This window comes from Bufo bufo, chromosome 2 (genome assembly GCF_905171765.1).
Source record: "Bufo bufo chromosome 2, aBufBuf1.1, whole genome shotgun sequence".
Lineage (NCBI taxonomy): Eukaryota > Metazoa > Chordata > Amphibia > Anura > Bufonidae > Bufo > Bufo bufo.
In genome coordinates, this window is record NC_053390.1 from 309,817,494 (window position 1) to 309,835,611 (window position 18,118).

The following is an 18,118-nucleotide window of genomic DNA, read 5'->3' on the forward strand; positions in this document are numbered from 1 at the left end:
ACAGGGGGGTAATCAATGACAGGGGGGTGATCAGGGAGTCTATATGAGGTGATCACCACAGTCATTGATCACGCCCCTGTAAGGCTCCATTCAGACATCCGTATGCGTTTTGCGGATCCGATCCATCTATCAGTGGATCCGTAAAAATCATGCGGACATCTGAATGGAGCTTTACAGGGGGGTGATCAATGACAGGGGGGTAATCAATGACAGGGGGGTGATCAGGGAGTCAATATGGGGTGATCACCACAGTCATTGATCACGCCCCTGTAAGGCTCCATTCAGACGTCCGTATGCGTTTTGCGGATCCGATCCATCTATCAGTGGATCCGTAAAAATCATGCGGACATCTGAATGGAGCTTTACAGGGGGGTAATCAATGACAGGGGGGTGATCAGGGAGTCTATATGGGGTGATCACCACAGTCATTGATCACGCCCCTGTAAGGCTCCATTCAGACGTCCGTATGCGTTTTGCGGATCCGATCCATCTATCAGTGGATCCGTAAAAATCATGCGGACATCTGAATGGAGCTTTACAGGGGGGTAATCAATGACAGGGGGGTGATCAGGGAGTCTATATGGGGTGATCACCACAGTCATTGATCACGCCCCTGTAAGGCTCCATTCAGACGTCCGTATGCGTTTTGCGGATCCGATCCATCTATCAGTGGATCCGTAAAAATCATGCGGACATCTGAATGGAGCTTTACAGGGGGGTGATCAATGACAGGGGGGTAATCAATGACAGGGGGGTGATCAGGGAGTCTATATGGGGTGATCAGGGGTGATCAAGGGTGAATAAGGGGTTAATAAGTGACAGGGGGGGGGGGAGTGTAGTGTAGTGGTGCTTGGTGCAACATATTACTGAGCTACCTGTGTCCTCTGGTGGTCGATCCAAACAAAGGGGACCACCAGAGGACCAGGTAGCAGGTATATTAGACGCTGTTATCAAAACAGCGTCTAATATACCTGTTAGGGGTTAAAAAAAATCACATCTCCAGCCTGCCAGCGAACGATCGCCGCTGGCAGGCTGGAGATCCACTCTCTTACCTTCCGTTCCTGTGAGCGCGCGCGCCTGTGTGCGTGCGTTCACAGGAAATCTCGCGTCTCGCGAGATGACGCATATATGCGTGACTGTGCGCAGGGCTGCCACCTCCGGAACGCGATCCTGCGTTAGGCGGTCCAGAGGTGGTTAAATAATATAGGCGAGTCATGCACATAGCCATAGTGCCATATTACAGCTCCCTGCAGGAGTCATATGTACGGTTAGTGCCAAGGATAGAATCAAATCCCTGTCTTGGACAAGAAGGAAAAAAATAAAACTGTCACTGAAAGAAAGGCTTTGAATCATCCAGATTCAGTCCATCGCACTTGCATGAACCAGATCTACAATAGCTGCAATAAAATTTAGTCACAGTTTCATATATTTTTTTTTTATTTTGTAAAAAGGAAAATCAAAAGATATAAATATATTTGTACAGAAGTCCAATAGAGAGCAAGACTGTCTGTCAGGCCGAGGACAACCCAGGAGACCATGTAACAAGACAGGCCAGGTCATTCCAGTAGACCTCCTAACACACGCCACAGGGAAAAGGAGACTTCTCTATGAGCAGACAACCTGCAGCAGCATCAGAGTCTGGATTACGACAGGTAGCTGGATAGACATTTGAAGCATTCTTTACAAATTTAGCAGTCTGAGAAAGGCATGAATAGAAAAAGACTGGCAGCAGAGGAACAGGAGCCTATGATACTTCCACACAAAGGACTGCCGACATACTTAATATACTTTATATGCTTCTGACCTCTGCCATTTCGGATTCTACTTTCCTTTTAAATCTCTCAATACGTGACACTGAACTTGACAGTGCTTGCGCTAAATAGTTCTCCATGTGAATGCCTCTCCCAGCTCCCCATGTCAGGTCTTGGAAGGCTTCCCTCTAGCTGCAGCTGCATGATCTCCGGTCCTCCCTTTGCATAGTCTCTTCCATTCTTGGTCCATTATCCATACGTAGCATTGAAAGCACAACAATGGTTCCGGGCTCACTACCTCAGTCCATTTTAAGGTTGACATATATATAGCGAATAAATCGAAGAGATGCTGTGAAACTGACTGTCCCAAGCATAAGAAAGAAGACGTATGCAGTAAGGAAAGAGTAGCCAAAGAACTCTACAGTCTGAACAGCCCCTGACATATTAGAACGCCGCCAGTAGTAGAAGACAGAGTACAGAAAGATAAAAGCTCCAGTGGATCCTGTGCTCATAATGGACCGCCACCACCAGCGATAATCTTCACCTGACAGCTGGAAGTAGGTCAGTGCCACCGAAATGCACGCGCCAACACTTAGCAGGATGGCAAATACAATGAACAGTATCCCATACAGAGTGTACTGCTCACGTCCCCACACAGTAGCAAAGATGTAGTACAGCTCCACAGAGATGGCACTGTGAAGAAAGAAAAAGGTAGATTAATAGGTTCACAACAGTCTAAGCAAATATTTGCAAAGCCACATTTATAGGCAAGTCCGTAACAACGGCTGAAAACAAGAGGAAAAGGTCATCATACCTGAATGGCAGGAATCCACCAATAGCCATATGGACTGGAGCAGACTTGTACCATGGTTGACGAGGGATCTCTCTAGCAATGTTCTTAGTCCGACATGGAGCTTCAAAGTTTCCGGCACTGTTTTTACCAAAAATGCCTCCAATAACAGTAAGTGGAAATCCAACCAGAAGCCAGACAGTGAGGAGGAGGAGGATTGTGGTTGCTGGAAGAGCTTGTGTTGAACCGTTGGCCCAATGAACTGAGTTTACAACACTCCAAGTAAGGAAAAATGGGGCTGCGTATATAGAAAAATTATTCTTTGAGTCATTTTCAGATGGGGCAAGATACTTGTGTTATAAATGAAGGCAAACATTAGGTTTTCTTAACATTGCTCTCAGATCACACTGTGCTATTCTTCATGAAAACGGACACCATGATGGAAACTTGACAGAACCATTAAAAGTCAACGGGGTCTGTCAGGCTCCATTTGTGTCCATCAGCCTTATGGTGCATTTACACTGCGCTGATGAGCAGATGATTGTTGGGAAGGAAGTGTTCCTTCCCAACAATTGACTGCTCGTCAGTGAGCAGCTGCATTTACAGCAATGCCTACTGCTATCGCTCTTCCTCCTACAGCTGCATTTACAGCAATGCCTACTGCTATCGCTCTTCCTCCTACAGCTGCATTTACAGCAATGCCTACTGCTATCGCTCTTCCTCCTACAGCTGCATTTACAGCAATGCCTACTGCTATCGCTCTTCCTCCTACAGCTGCATTTACAGCAATGCCTACTGCTATCGCTCTTCCTCCTACAGCTGCATTTACAGCAGCCTACTGCTATCGCTCTTCCTCCTACAGCTGCATTTACAGCAATGCCTACTGTTATCGCTCTTTCTCCTACAGCTGCATTTACAGCAATGCCTACTGCTATCGCTCTTCCTCCTACAGCTGCATTTACAGCAATGCCTACTGCTATCGCTCTTCCTCCTACAGCTGCATTTACAGCAATGCCTACTGCTATCGCTCTTCCTCCTACAGCTGCATTTACAGCAGCCTACTGCTATCGCTCTTCCTCCTACAGCTGCATTTACAGCAGCCTACTGCTATCGCTCTTCCTCCTACAGCTGCATTTACAGCAATGCCTACTGCTATCGCTCTTCCTCCTACAGCTGCATTTACAGCAATGCCTACTGCTATCGCTCTTCCTCCTACAGCTGCATTTACAGCAATGCCTACTGCTATCGCTCTTCCTCCTACAGCTGCATTTACAGCAGCCTACTGCTATCGCTCTTCCTCCTACAGCTGCATTTACAGCAGTGCCTACTGCTATCGCTCTTTCTCCTACAGCTGCATTTACAGCAATGCCTACTGCTATCGCTCTTCCTCCTACAGCTGCATTTACAGCAATGCCTACTGCTATCGCTCTTCCTCCTACAGCTGCATTTACAGCAGCCTACTGCTATCGCTCTTCCTCCTACAGCTGCATTTACAGCAGCCTACTGCTATCGCTCTTCCTCCTACAGCTGCATTTACAGCAATGCCTACTGCTATCGCTCTTCCTCCTACAGCTGCATTTACAGCAATGCCTACTGCTATCGCTCTTCCTCTTACAGCTGCATTTACAGCAATGCCTACTGCTATCGCTCTTCCTCCTACAGCTGCATTTACAGCAATGCCTACTGCTATCGCTCTTCCTCCTACAGCTGCATTTACAGCAGCCTACTGCTATCGCTCTTCCTCCTACAGCTGCATTTACAGCAATGCCTACTGCTATCGCTCTTCCTCCTACAGCTGCATTTACAGCAATGCCTACTGCTATCGCTCTTCCTCCTACAGCTGCATTTACAGCAATGCCTACTGCTATCGCTCTTCCTCTTACAGCTGCATTTACAGCAATGCCTACTGCTATCGCTCTTCCTCCTACAGCTGCATTTACAGCAATGCCTACTGCTATCGCTCTTCCTCCTACAGCTGCATTTACAGCAGCCTACTGCTATCGCTCTTCCTCCTACAGCTGCATTTACAGCAATGCCTACTGCTATCGCTCTTCCTCCTACAGCTGCATTTACAGCAATGCCTACTGCTATCGCTCTTCCTCCTACAGCTGCATTTACAGCAGCCTACTGCTATCGCTCTTCCTCCTACAGCTGCATTTACAGCAATGCCTACTGCTATCGCTCTTCCTCCTACAGCTGCATTTACAGCAATGCCTACTGCTATCGCTCTTCCTCCTACAGCTGCATTTACAGCAATGCCTACTGCTATCGCTCTTCCTCCTACAGCTGCATTTACAGCAATGCCTACTGCTATCGCTCTTCCTCCTACAGCTGCATTTACAGCAATGCCTACTGCTATCGCTCTTCCTCCTACAGCTGCATTTACAGCAATGCCTACTGCTATCGCTCTTCCTCCTACAGCTGCATTTACAGCAATGCCTACTGCTATCGCTCTTCCTCCTACAGCTGCATTTACAGCAATGCCTACTGCTATCGCTCTTCCTCCTACAGCTGCATTTACAGCAATGCCTACTGCTATCGCTCTTCCTCCTACAGCTGCATTTACAGCAATGCCTACTGCTATCGCTCTTCCTCCTACAGCTGCATTTACAGCAATGCCTACTGCTATCGCTCTTCCTCCTACAGCTGCATTTACAGCAATGCCTACTGCTATCGCTCTTCCTCCTACAGCTGCATTTACAGCAATGCCTACTGCTATCGCTCTTCCTCCTACAGCTGCATTTACAGCAATGCCTACTGCTATCGCTCTTCCTCCTACAGCTGCATTTACAGCAATGCCTACTGCTATCGCTCTTCCTCCTACAGCTGCATTTACAGCAATGCCTACTGCTATCGCTCTTCCTCTTACAGCTGCATTTACAGCAATGCCTACTGCTATCGCTCTTCCTCCTACAGCTGCATTTACAGAAATGCCTACTGCTATCGCTCTTCCTCCTACAGCTGCATTTACAGCAATGCCTACTGCTATCGCTCTTCCTCCTACAGCTGCATTTACAGCAATGCCTACTGCTATCGCTCTTCCTCCTACAGCTGCATTTACAGCAATGCCTACTGCTATCGCTCTTCCTCCTACAGCTGCATTTACAGCAATGCCTACTGCTATCGCTCTTCCTCATACAGCTGCATTTACAGCAATGCCTACTGTTATCGCTCTTCCTCCTACAGTTGCACTGTTTCTGGGCAGCAGAGTGCTGTTCACACCGCACATCTGCTGCCCAAAAAAGATGATTTGGTTGTCTGCATGAACGACCGTTTTACCTGATGATGAAGCATTTCACTCGCTCATCAGGTGATCTGCGGCACCTTTAGACAGGCAGAGTATCGGAAACGAGCATTCGTAGGAATATTCGTTTCCAATAATTGGGCCCTGTAAATCCAGAGTTAGACTTTTGAAGCTTAGACATAAACCATAAAGATGATTAAAAACAGTAAGATGTTATCAGAGATGGAATATGTAATAAAGAAGGCACTACCTGAGAAAAGACTAGTAGTCAAGACGATGTTCCACACCCAACGATCTCCCCCCAACTGTCGATAAAAATTACTAGATACATAGCCGGAGATGCAGCAAGTGAGGGCATACAGTAAGATAGCGGCAGAATTGATAGCACCATGTCTGTGCACATTAAACATGCCAAGAAGAACCATTACTATGATGCCTAAGGAGAGAATGGACAATATATTAATCAGGAGAGTCTATGAGAGTAACAGAGAACACAAAGATCTGTCTTGTACTGTTTAAAACATTACCTGTGCCAAGTGCAAGAAACTGAGACCCTACTCCAAGCACAGCACAAAGGAGACTTCGGTAAGGTGGGAAACGGAAAACATCTGTGTGTATAATCTTCCATCCGTTGTCTCCCTGTTCCATGTCATCTGTTCCCTCCTCATCTAGATTGTACCGTGCAAGGTCGCTCTTAAGAACACGCATGAGAATAATTACCACAAACCCCAGGAGCAAAAAAACTAGCACCATGGAATTGATGATTGAAAGCCAATGAATCTCCAAGCTTTTTGGGAAGAAGCTAGAGTCTCTAAGGCGGTCTCCGCGTCTCTCATAGGTGACAGATGTAGGGAACCAGCGTACACTGTAGGTGTGAGTCAAGCTAAGAGGCTCCCTCACATCATCCAAACTAAACGGTTTCACATCTCGGACACTAACATTGGCGAATATTATACGGTCGTCTTTATACTCAATGTTGAAGTCCAGGTGTGCCCACAAACCAATCTTATGAGTGTGTGGCAAGAAACCACTCTCCTCCATATATCCCACAAAACCACGGATTGGTATATCATCCAAAACAAACTCAAAGTAGTAAAGTTCTTCAATGGCTTGACGTAGCTCCTCTACCTTAAAGAAAGAAAAATAGAAATACACTGCATATTAGTAAAAGATGAAAAATAACAAACAAAAAAATAAAAGAATACTTTATACCATCACATCCAAGTATTACTTATACAGAGTTCCTCCTATCCATAGAAGACAGCATGGTGGCTCCGTGGTTAGCACTGGTGCCTTGCAGCGCTGGTGTCCTAGGTTCGAATCCAACCAAGGACAACATCTGCATGGAGTTTGTATGGGATTCCTCTAGGTTCTCCGGTTTCCTCCCACACTCCAAAGACATACTGATAGGGACCTTAGATTGTGAGCCCCATTGGGGACAGTTGGATGCTAATGTCTGTAAAGTGCTGTGGATGCTAATGTCTGTAAAGTGCTGCTGAATATAGTAGCGCTATATAAGTGGATGCTAATGTCTGTAAAGTGCTGTGGAATATAGTAGCACTATATAAGTGGATGCTAATGTCTGTAAAGCTCTGCGGAATATAGTAGCGCTATATAAGTGGATGCTAATGTCTGTAAAGCTCTGCGGAATATAGTAGCGCTATATAAGTGGATGCTAATGTCTGTAAAGTGCTGTGGAATATAGTAGCGCTATATAAGTGGATACTAATGTCTGTAAAGGGCTATGGAATATAGTAGCGCTATATAAGTGGATGCTAATGTCTGTAAAGCGCTGTGGAATATAGTAGCCCTATATAAGTGGATGCTAATGTCTCTAAAGTGCTGTGGAATATAGTAGCGCTATATAAGTGGATGCTAATGTCTGTAAAGCGCTGTGGAATATAGTAGCGCTATATAAGTGGATGCTAATGTCTGTAAAGTGCTGCGGAATATAGTAGCGCTATATAAGGGGATGCTAATGTCTGTAAAGTGCTGCTGAATATAGTAGCGCTATATAAGTGGATGCTAATGTCTGTAAAGTGCTGCGGAATATACTAGCGATAAATAAGTGGATGCTAATGTCTGTAAAGGGCTGTGGAATATAGTAGAGCTATCTATATAAGTGGATGCTAATGTCTGTAAAGTGCAGCGGAATATAGTAGCGCTATATAAGTGGATGCTAATGTCTGTAAAGCGCTGTGGAATATAGTAGCGCTATATAAGTGGATGCTAATGTCTGTAAAGCGCTGTGGAATATAGTAGCGCTATATAAGTGGATGCTAATGTCTGTAAAGTGCTGCGGAATATAGTAGCGCTATATAAGTGGATGCTAATGTCTGTAAAGTGCTGTGGAATATAGTAGCGCTATATAAGTGGATGCTAATGTCTGTAAAGTGCTGTGGAATATAGTAGTGCTATATAAGTGGATGCTAATGTCTGTAAAGTGCTGTGGAATATAGTAGCGCTATATAAGTGGATGCTAATGTCTGTAAAGTGCTGTGGAATATAGTAGCGCTATATAAGTGGATGCTAATGTCTGTAAAGTGCTGTGGAATATAGTAGCGCTATATAAGTGGATGCTAATGTCTGTAAAGCGCTGTGGAATATAGTAGCACTATATAAGTGGATGCTAATGTTTGTAAAGTGCTGCGGAATATAGTAGCGCTATATAAGTAGATGCTAATGTCTGTAAAGCGCTGTGGAATATAGTAGCGCTATATAAGTGGATGCTAATGTCTGTAAAGCGCTGCGGAATATAGTAGCGCTATATAAGTGGATGCTAATATCTGTAAAGGGCTGTGGAATATAGTAGCGCTATATAAGTGGATGCTAATGTCTGTAAAGCGCTGTGGAATATAATAGCGCTATATAAGTGGATGCTAATGTCTGTAAAGTGCTGCGGAATATAGTAGCGCTATATAAGTGGATGCTAATGTCTGTAAAGAGCTGTGGAATATAGTAGCGCTATATAAGTGGATGCTAATGTCTGTAAAGCACTGTGGAATATAGTAGCGCTATATAAGTGGATGCTAATGTCTGTAAAGTGCTGTGGAATATAGTAGCGCTATATAAGTGGATGCTAATGTCTGTAAAGCGCTGTGGAATATAGTAGCGCTATATAAGTGGATGCTAATGTCTGTAAAGCGCTGTGGAATATAGTAACGCTATATAAGTGGATGCTAATGTCTGTAAAGTGCTGTGGAATATAGTAGCGCTATATAAGTGGATGCTAATGTCTGTAAAGTGCTGCGGAATATAGTAGCGCTATATAAGTGGATGCTAATATCTGTAAAGGGCTGTGGAATATAGTAGCGCTATATAAGTGGATGCTAATGTCTGTAAAGCGCTGTGGAATATAATAGCGCTATATAAGTGGATGCTAATGTCTGTAAAGTGCTGCGGAATATAGTAGCGCTATATAAGTGGATGCTAATGTCTGTAAAGAGCTGTGGAATATAGTAGCGCTATATAAGTGGATGCTAATGTCTGTAAAGCACTGTGGAATATAGTAGCGCTATATAAGTGGATGCTAATGTCTGTAAAGTGCTGTGGAATATAGTAGCGCTATATAAGTGGATGCTAATGTCTGTAAAGCGCTGTGGAATATAGTAGCGCTATATAAGTGGATGCTAATGTCTGTAAAGCGCTGTGGAATATAGTAGCGCTATATAAGTGGATGCTAATGTCTGTAAAGTGCTGTGGAATATAGTAGCGCTATATAAGTGGATGCTAATGTCTGTAAAGTGCTGTGGAATATAGTAGCGCTATATAAGTGGATGCTAATGTCTGTGGAATATAGTAGCGCTATATAAGTGGATGCTAATGTCTGTAAAGTGCTGTGGAATATAGTAGCGCTATATAAGTGGATGCTAATGTCTGTAAAGCACTGTGGAATATAGTAGCGCTATATAAGTGGATGCTAATGTCTGTAAAGTGCTGTGGAATATAGTAGCGCTATATAAGTGGATGCTAATGTCTGTAAAGCGCTGTGGAATATAGTAGCGCTATATAAGTGGATGCTAATGTCTGTAAAGCGCTGTGGAATATAGTAGCGCTATATAAGTGGATGCTAATGTCTGTAAAGTGCTGTGGAATATAGTAGCGCTATATAAGTGGATGCTAATGTCTGTAAAGTGCTGCGGAATATAGTAGCGCTATATAAGTGGATGCTAATGTCTGTAAAGTGCTGTGGAATATAGTAGCGCTATATAAGTGGATGCTAATGTCTGTAAAGTGCTGTGGAATATAGTAGCGCTATATAAGTGGATGCTAATGTCTGTAAAGTGCTGTGGAATATAGTAACGCTATATAAGTGGATGCTAATGTCTGTGGAATATAGTAGCGCTATATAAGTGGATGCTAATGTCTGTAAAGTGCTGTGGAATATAGTAGCGCTATATAAGTGGATGCTAATGTCTGTAAAGCACTGTGGAATATAGTAGCGCTATATAAGTGGATGCTAATGTCTGTAAAGTGCTGTGGAATATAGTAGCGCTATATAAGTGGATGCTAATGTCTGTAAAGCGCTGTGGAATATAGTAGCGCTATATAAGTGGATGCTAATGTCTGTAAAGCGCTGTGGAATATAGTAGCGCTATATAAGTGGATGCTAATGTCTGTAAAGTGCTGTGGAATATAGTAGCGCTATATAAGTGGATGCTAATGTCTGTAAAGTGCTGCGGAATATAGTAGCGCTATATAAGTGGATGCTAATGTCTGTAAAGTGCTGTGGAATATAGTAGCGCTATATAAGTGGATGCTAATGTCTGTAAAGTGCTGTGGAATATAGTAGCGCTATATAAGTGGATGCTAATGTCTGTAAAGTGCTGTGGAATATAGTAACGCTATATAAGTGGATGCTAATGTCTGTAAAGTGCTGTGGAATATAGTAGCGCTATATAAGTGGATGCTAATGTCTGTAAAGCGCTGTGGAATATAGTAGCGCTATATAAGTGGATGCTAATGTCTGTAAAGCGCTGTGGAATATAGTAGCGCTATATAAGTGGATGCTAATGTCTGTAAAGTGCTGTGGAATATAGTAGCGCTATATAAGTGGATGCTAATGTCTGTAAAGTGCTGTGGAATATAGTAGCGCTATATAAGTGGATGCTAATGTCTGTGGAATATAGTAGCGCTATATAAGTGGATGCTAATGTCTGTAAAGTGCTGTGGAATATAGTAGCGCTATATAAGTGGATGCTAATGTCTGTAAAGCACTGTGGAATATAGTAGCGCTATATAAGTGGATGCTAATGTCTGTAAAGTGCTGTGGAATATAGTAGCGCTATATAAGTGGATGCTAATGTCTGTAAAGCGCTGTGGAATATAGTAGCGCTATATAAGTGGATGCTAATGTCTGTAAAGTGCTGTGGAATATAGTAGCGCTATATAAGTGGATGCTAATGTCTGTAAAGTGCTGCGGAATATAGTAGCGCTATATAAGTGGATGCTAATGTCTGTAAAGTGCTGTGGAATATAGTAGCGCTATATAAGTGGATGCTAATGTCTGTAAAGTGCTGTGGAATATAGTAGCGCTATATAAGTGGATGCTAATGTCTGTAAAGCGCTGTGGAATATAGTAGCGCTATATAAGTGGATGCTAATGTCTGTAAAGTGCTGTGGAATATAGTAGCGCTATATAAGTGGATGCTAATGTCTGTAAAGTGCTGTGGAATATAGTAGGATATTTAAGCATAAACCTAGATTCAGCAAATCTGTGAGTGGATAATATCTAGGATGGAGATACAATATCTTATGTCTTTCTGCATTGTGCTCGTTTGCACCAGGATACTGCCCAATCCTGGTGTACGATGCATATATGTATACAGTGATTTTTCAATCTTTGCAGTCCACATGATGTGGTCACAGTGCTTTATAGGCATGTTCACATTTCCTTATAAAGGCCATTGAACAACAGTGCAGTTTAACACATTTTTAGCATGGGAAAAGATATGTGATCAAGATTTTGATCAGATCTAGTGACACGACAGCGTTTACAAGCTGCAACATTCAAAAGCTACATTCATATGACAGTGAGAAACGGACGTGTGACTTTTTTGTTTTTTAAACAGCCATCACACATCTGTTTTAAGACAAATGGTAGTCTATGGGGTTAATCACATGTCAGTTTTTTTGACGGCCAGGAAATAACGGACATCAAAATATAGAACATGTTCTATGTTATCCGTTTTCACTGACCGATAGCTTCCATACAACTGAATAGGGATGTTCAACATCAGTTTCTCAGAAAGGCAGCAGTGAAAAAAACGTCTGTTAAAAGGGGTTCTCCGGGAATTAAGAAAATAAAAATACTTAAATATTACTTCATTTTAAATATATTCCCAAATAATGTCATTACTTAGAATGGCTTGTTTTGTCTAGGGAGGAATCATTAGGAGAAATAAAATGGCCGCCATCCTATTAGTACACAGAAAACCTGTCCTAATCACACAGGAGGACCAGTTACTTCACAACACTGAGCTAAACAGCTGCCTCATCCTCCTCTCCTACTTGTCAGGGATTATGATGCTGAATACGGCTGATAAGATCTTTAGCTGAGTCTCTGTAGGAATAGAGTTCATGAGCAGATGTGGCTAATGAGCAGCACTTGTATGTAGCCTCTATTACCACAGTCTGTCCTCTCTGTACTTCATGTCTCCTGATAAGCTCCATTCCCACAAAGATTCAGCTAAATATAATAAACTGTAGTCAGGATCATAATCCCTGACAGTCAGAGCAGAGAGGAGGATGAGGCAGCTCTTTAGCTCAGTGTTGTGAAGTAACTTGTCCTCCTGTGTATTTAGGACAGGTTTTGTAGGATAACGGCCATTTTGTTTCCCCTGATGATTGCTCCCCAGACAAAACGAGCCATTATAACTAATAAAAGGTATTTGGGAATAGATTTATAATAAAGCAATATTTGCATATTTTCATTTTCTTAATTCCCGGAGAACCCCTTTAACAACTGACAGTTTATCTGTTTTTAACAAACTTTTTTTTTTTTCACTGTTGTGTGAATGTAGCCTAAACCAACAATTACTCAATTAGTGATTACCACAGCAAGCAGAGTCAAACAATGTGAAAGAGAACACTGAAATGTACCAACCAGTTTATCTAGAATATCTTAAGAATTTATTCCATTTACAACTAATGTATTGGTCACAAAGTAAACTATCATGTCTTCCCTGAATGACTGCTGCTCCGTAAGCAAAGCACTTAGAGGGGTTGTCTTATCATGGACAATGGGGGAATATCGCTAGGATATGCCCCCATTGTCTTATAGGTGCGGGTCCCACTGCTGCTATTTTCGCCAGCCCCATAGAAAATGAATGGAGGGCGGCTCCTTCACTTGTGGGGCCCCGTTCTCGATATAGGTGCGGGTCCCAGCGGTGGGACCCACACTTATAAGACAATAGGGGCATATCCTAGTGATATGCCCCCATTGTCCATGATCATACAATCAGGGGCTGTCTGGCCTATAAGTCTCATGCAAAAAAAGAAAAATTAATGTGTGTGTGTATATATATATATATATATATATATATATATATAATATCCTACCACTAGGGTCCCCACCGCTCACGAGAATGCAGACCCCATACCCCCTTGGGGCCCCCTGAAATGAAAGGAGCGTCAGGTCAAGCAACATGTGCACAGCGCTCTGCTATTTCTGGAATAGAGATGAATGGAGCAGCAGTTTGCATGCCCGACTTGCCACTCCATTAATATCAGGGGTCCCCAAAGTGTATGGGTCTCCTTTCTCGCGATTGGTGGGAGTCCCAGTAGTAGGATCCCCATCACTCTAGCATTTACCCCCTATCCTGAGAATTGGGGATAACTTGTCACAACTGGAATATCCCTTTAAGAAGCCTGGATCAGAGTTACTTCTGCTCTCGGTTACAGTAGGAGCCCAGCTTCACTCAGTACAGGGTTCTACAGTGTTCTTGCAGCCCAATATTAGCCCTGTCTGTAAGGCCTCTGACACACCCCCATATCAGTTTTGTGGTCCACAAATCGCTGAAGTCCGTCTGCATCCCGCAATTTTCATAGGACCCACAAAACATGCAAGCATAGGACAGGTTCTATAATTTACGGCGCTGCTGTATGTATGCGGATGGCACACAGATGATATCTTTTTTTGCAGACCCATAGAAATGAAAGGGTCTGTGAGCAATCCGCAAAAAATGCAGTACGATCACAGATCAAGAATACGGTTGTATGCATGAGGCCTAAGGGCAAGGCTGATACTGATATCATGATTCTAATAAAATCACTATTGATATCCAATGAAATGACGATTAATAAAATCCATTTGATTAATTTCCCAGCCCTAGTGGAAACAGAGAAATTATCTAATATATAAAGCTGAATGTGTATGTATGTGTGTATGTCCGCTAAAGGAATCCGCACCGTTGCATTTACAATCACGAAATTTGGCACACAGGTACATCAGGTGTCCGGGAAGGTTTTAGACCAGGTCTCAGCTCTCTAGCACGTACCGTTCCTGAGATATTCCCAAAAAATGCATTAGCCAAGAGAAGCCTAGTCACATGACCCTTATCAGCCAATATAAGCTTGCAGGCCTTAGTCTCCACATACACACAGTTTAACACCAGGTTTCCATAACTACCCAGCCATTTTTCTTCACTGCTGTAGGTCAGCTTTAAAGGGGCAGGGCACTGTGGATGACACTGTTAAGGGAGCGGAGTGCTGTGGAGGTCACAGTTAAGGGGGACTTAAAACCACACGACCAGGTCCAGCTAAGCCACGTCCCGATCCGGTTAGGCCACGCCCCCTCCCACTCCGCAGCTGGCTAGGATTGAAAAAATGAAGGTAAAAATCATATTCTGTCAGTTGCAGGGGAGGGAGGGTGACTTTCTCCCTGCAGCTCATGCTCAGACAGCACAGTGCTGCTGTCTGAGAGTGAGCTGTTCAAAAGAACATCCCTGTGTCCGTCCATGCACTGCAAAGACAGAGGACAAGGAGTCCAAAAGCCGGACTGTCCTGCCTAAAACTGGACCTCCGGCCACCCTAGCGGCAGGCTGCTGTGGAGGTCACAGTTAAGGGGACGGTCCGCTATGGAGGTCAGTGTTAAGGGGCAAAATGCTGTAGAGGCCACTGTTAAGGGGACGGGGTGTTGTGGAAATAACTGTTAAGGAGATGGGGTACTGTGGAGGTCACTAATAAAGGGGCAGGAAACGGTAGAGGTCACAGGTAAGGGGATGGTCCGCTATGGAGGTCAGTGTTAAGGGGAGGGGTGCTGTAGAGGTCACTGTTAAGGGGCGGGGTGTTGTGGAGGTCAAATTTTAAGGGAACAGGGCTCTGTGGAGGTCACTATTAAGGGGGTGGGTTATTGTGGAAATCACTGTAAACAAGACGAAGTACTGTGGAGGTCACTAAAAAAGGGGCGGCCATTGTGGAGGTCACTGTAAGAGGGAAGGACGCTGTGGATGTTACTGTTAAGGGGGCAGGCCTCTGTGGAGGTCACTGTTAAGGGGGTGGGTTACTGTGGAAATCACTGTTAACGAGACGAGGTACTGTGGAGGTCACTAAAAAAGGGGCGGCTACTGTGGAGGTCACTGTAAAAGGGAAGGATGCTGTGGATGTTACTGTTAAGGGGGCAGGCCTCTGTGGAGGTCACTGTTAAAGGGGTGAGGTACTGTAGATGTCACTATTATAGTGGATACCGTCAATATATTTTAACAACACACACAAACATTAAATGAAATATACCCGTGCGAAGCCGGGTCCTTCTGCTAGTGTCTTCATATATCTGCATAGAAAATGTGGAAGAGCTGTCTAAAGTGACCAAACAGAACCTACCTTTAATTTCTTAAAAGGCTTTTGGGAACTGAAAGCACTGACCTGATGAATTGCAGTATTTGGTTCATAGATTATAAGGCAATTAAAAGATTATTGCACATCATAAACGGGAAAAAAAAAAACTTTATACGGCGATGATGAAGAGATCTGTCTGTTCCCTCCGCCAGCAGCTGAGACAGGAGGGTGTAATGTCTTACCTGACTAACAGCCAGCTTGAGCTCACAGAGGGTCTCTCTCTCCATGTTAACGCGGAAGGCTATCTTGTACATGGACTCTGCCATCCGATCTCCATCAAGCACCTCTCCCAGGGTCAGGCTCTTGTGACGAATTTGTGAAGGGGCACACACTGGCAGCTGATAGTAGTGATAGGTCTCCTGTGGGTTATGATATGGCCCCACTTTATTCACATACAGCATTACTGCATCACCTTGCTTGTATCGATTGTCCCCGGCAATCGGTGAAGGAACCATAGTCCACACACAAAGAACGGCCAAAGAGTGCAAGACATACATGTCTAAAAAGAGAGAAAATACACTTTATTTGAAAAACTTTGCAAAAAAAGGTCAAGAACAGTATGAAAATAAAAGCAGACAGAGGTTTTTTTGATTTTGCGTTTTCGTTTTGCGCTCCCTGCCTTCCCAGAGCTATAACTTTTTTTGTTTACACAGCCATATGAGGGCTTGATTTATGTGGGACAAGTTGTAATTTTCAATGCCACCATTTAATATTGCATATGATGTAGTGGGAAGCAGGAAAATTCCAAATTGAAATTGCAAAAAAAAGCATTTACACCACAGTTTTATGGTTTTTATTTACGATAATTCAATGTGCGATAAAACTGACCAACTACTTTTATTCTACAGGTCAGTACGAATCCAGCGATTTGAATTTTTATGTTTTTTTATTTTTAAAAACTATAACATGCAATCATTAGATTGCTATTCTCTCAGACCGCAATGCACTAGCATTGGGAGTGTGAGAAAATTGCTAGTTTCCTATGAAGTCCTATTACAGGCAAGGGCTCCATAGGAAATACTATGCAGCAGCCTCCTGTCATTTACAAAGACAGGGGCTGCTGCACACAAGCTCCGGCTCCTCCGATCGCGGCACAGGGTAGCCACCGCGCTTCCGGTGTTTCACACGCTCAGATGCCGTGGTCAGGATTGACTACGGCATCTGAGGGGTTAAATGTCCGCGATTGGCATTACTGCCGGTTGCGGTCATCAGCTATAAGAAACAGCAGGAGACCCGCGGCTATGGCACCCGCTCCGCGCTTGTGCCAATACTAGGTTTATAGATATCTGGCCCTGTCAACCAAGGGGGGGGGGGAGGGAGGGAATTTGACAAACTGGTTCTCCCATCGGTGCTCCAGGAGCCTGATCTGCATATTACAAGTACAGATTTTTCTTCTTAACGGCGCAGCGTAGAATAAATAAGTATTGTTGGATTCAGCAGGGTGAAGCCTGGTTTAGTAGGGTTGACCCTGCCGACAGATGCTGTTCTTGGGGGTATACATAGTGTAATGGGACAATATGTATGTCACAATACTGCAGCTTGGACGACAAATCTCCAGTCTTTGGACAGTTGGAGAAAACGATGGGATAAGACACAGGAGTGGGCGGTCAGGAAGGTAACCAGCCATAGAAGCTTCAATAGGTGTCAGTAGTGACTGCTGTGTACCTGCCTCCTAGGCTATCTCCCTCTGTACACCTGGCAGTATACAGGCGTTACCTAGCATACCTCTTATCTATACGCGTGGTGATAGTGAGTGGGCACACTGACATATATATATGGCGCCGCTTCTGCTGCCAGGGGAACTACCTGCAATGAGCAGAGAGCAGGCAGCAGCGAACCAAGGGAACCTGACTGTTGCCCACTTCTTACCTGCACTCGGTCTCCAGGATCCTCTGACAGATCCCGGGGTCCTTCACTCTCGTGACGTCATAGATTCGTCCAACGCCTGCCTGATCCAGCGCACTTTCACTCGGTATCTTCCCGAAAGTCCCTAAATTTAGTGTTCTAAATATCCTAATGCTAGGTAAGTACACCGCGCTCCGCACCCCTTATTACCGGCGGGACACAGCGTCATAGTACAGGGGGTCCTTCAGGCATTGCGTTAGACGACCCGAACACGTCAGCAGCTCTGTCCTAGGAGTGGGCGGTACCGCGACTTGTCCCTCAGCATGCCTGAGGTGTGTTACCTGGGCAACTCTTCATGAATGTCTAGGAAGGGGTTGCACAGCCAGTGATTCCAGGATAGTCAGGGGCTCTCCTTCCGTGTGGATAATTGCCTTGGCGCTGAATATTTCACTTATGTCAGCTTTGGAATGTGCGACGTTTTTAGGGTGGGTTCACATCACGTTTTATGCCTCCGTATGACGTACACGTTAGAAAAAAAAAAAGGATACAAAAATGCAGCACCCCACGTTCTTGTATCCTGCACGGACCGGTAAATAAAGTATACTTTTTTTTTTTCGTATATGGAACCATTCATTTCAATGGGTCCGCAAA

General features: G+C 44.1%; 1 protein-coding gene across 2 annotated transcripts; it reads right to left on the reverse strand.

Annotated features, from left to right (window-relative positions):
* Positions 1–1,426: 1,426 nt before the first annotated feature.
* On the reverse strand, positions 1,427–17,627 carry TM9SF1 (transmembrane 9 superfamily member 1). 2 transcript variants are annotated; one of them, XM_040416923.1, is made up of 6 exons: positions 17,492–17,627; positions 15,805–16,121; positions 6,313–6,913; positions 6,036–6,221; positions 2,566–2,839; positions 2,051–2,444 (listed from the first exon to the last, which is right to left on the reverse strand). In XM_040416923.1, exons 2-6 carry the CDS (start codon positions 16,117–16,119, stop codon positions 2,051–2,053), a joined length of 1,770 nt encoding a protein of 589 aa, XP_040272857.1. In that variant the 5' UTR covers positions 16,120–16,121; positions 17,492–17,627. The 2 variants fall into 2 exon arrangements, with proteins under 2 accessions (XP_040272858.1, XP_040272857.1); XM_040416924.1 differs by lacking the exon at positions 17,492–17,627 and having other exon boundaries at positions 1,427–2,444; positions 15,805–16,119.
* Between the last annotated feature and the right edge of the window lie 491 nt (positions 17,628–18,118).

What these genes read in the sequence shown, in the direction of transcription:
- TM9SF1 (XM_040416924.1), bottom strand. Translation starts at nt 16,119, where the DNA reads ATGTATGTCTTGCACTCTTTGGCCGTTCTTTGTGTGTGGACTATGGTT. An exon ending in GACTACTAGTCTTTTCTCAG is followed by an intron (nt 2,840 to 6,035) that starts GTAGTGCCTTCT and finishes CTATATACGCAG; the next exon opens with CCCCATTTTTCCTTACTTGG. An exon ending in GGTGGATTCCTGCCATTCAG is followed by an intron (nt 2,445 to 2,565) that starts GTATGATGACCT and finishes CTTTCTTCACAG; the next exon opens with TGCCATCTCTGTGGAGCTGT.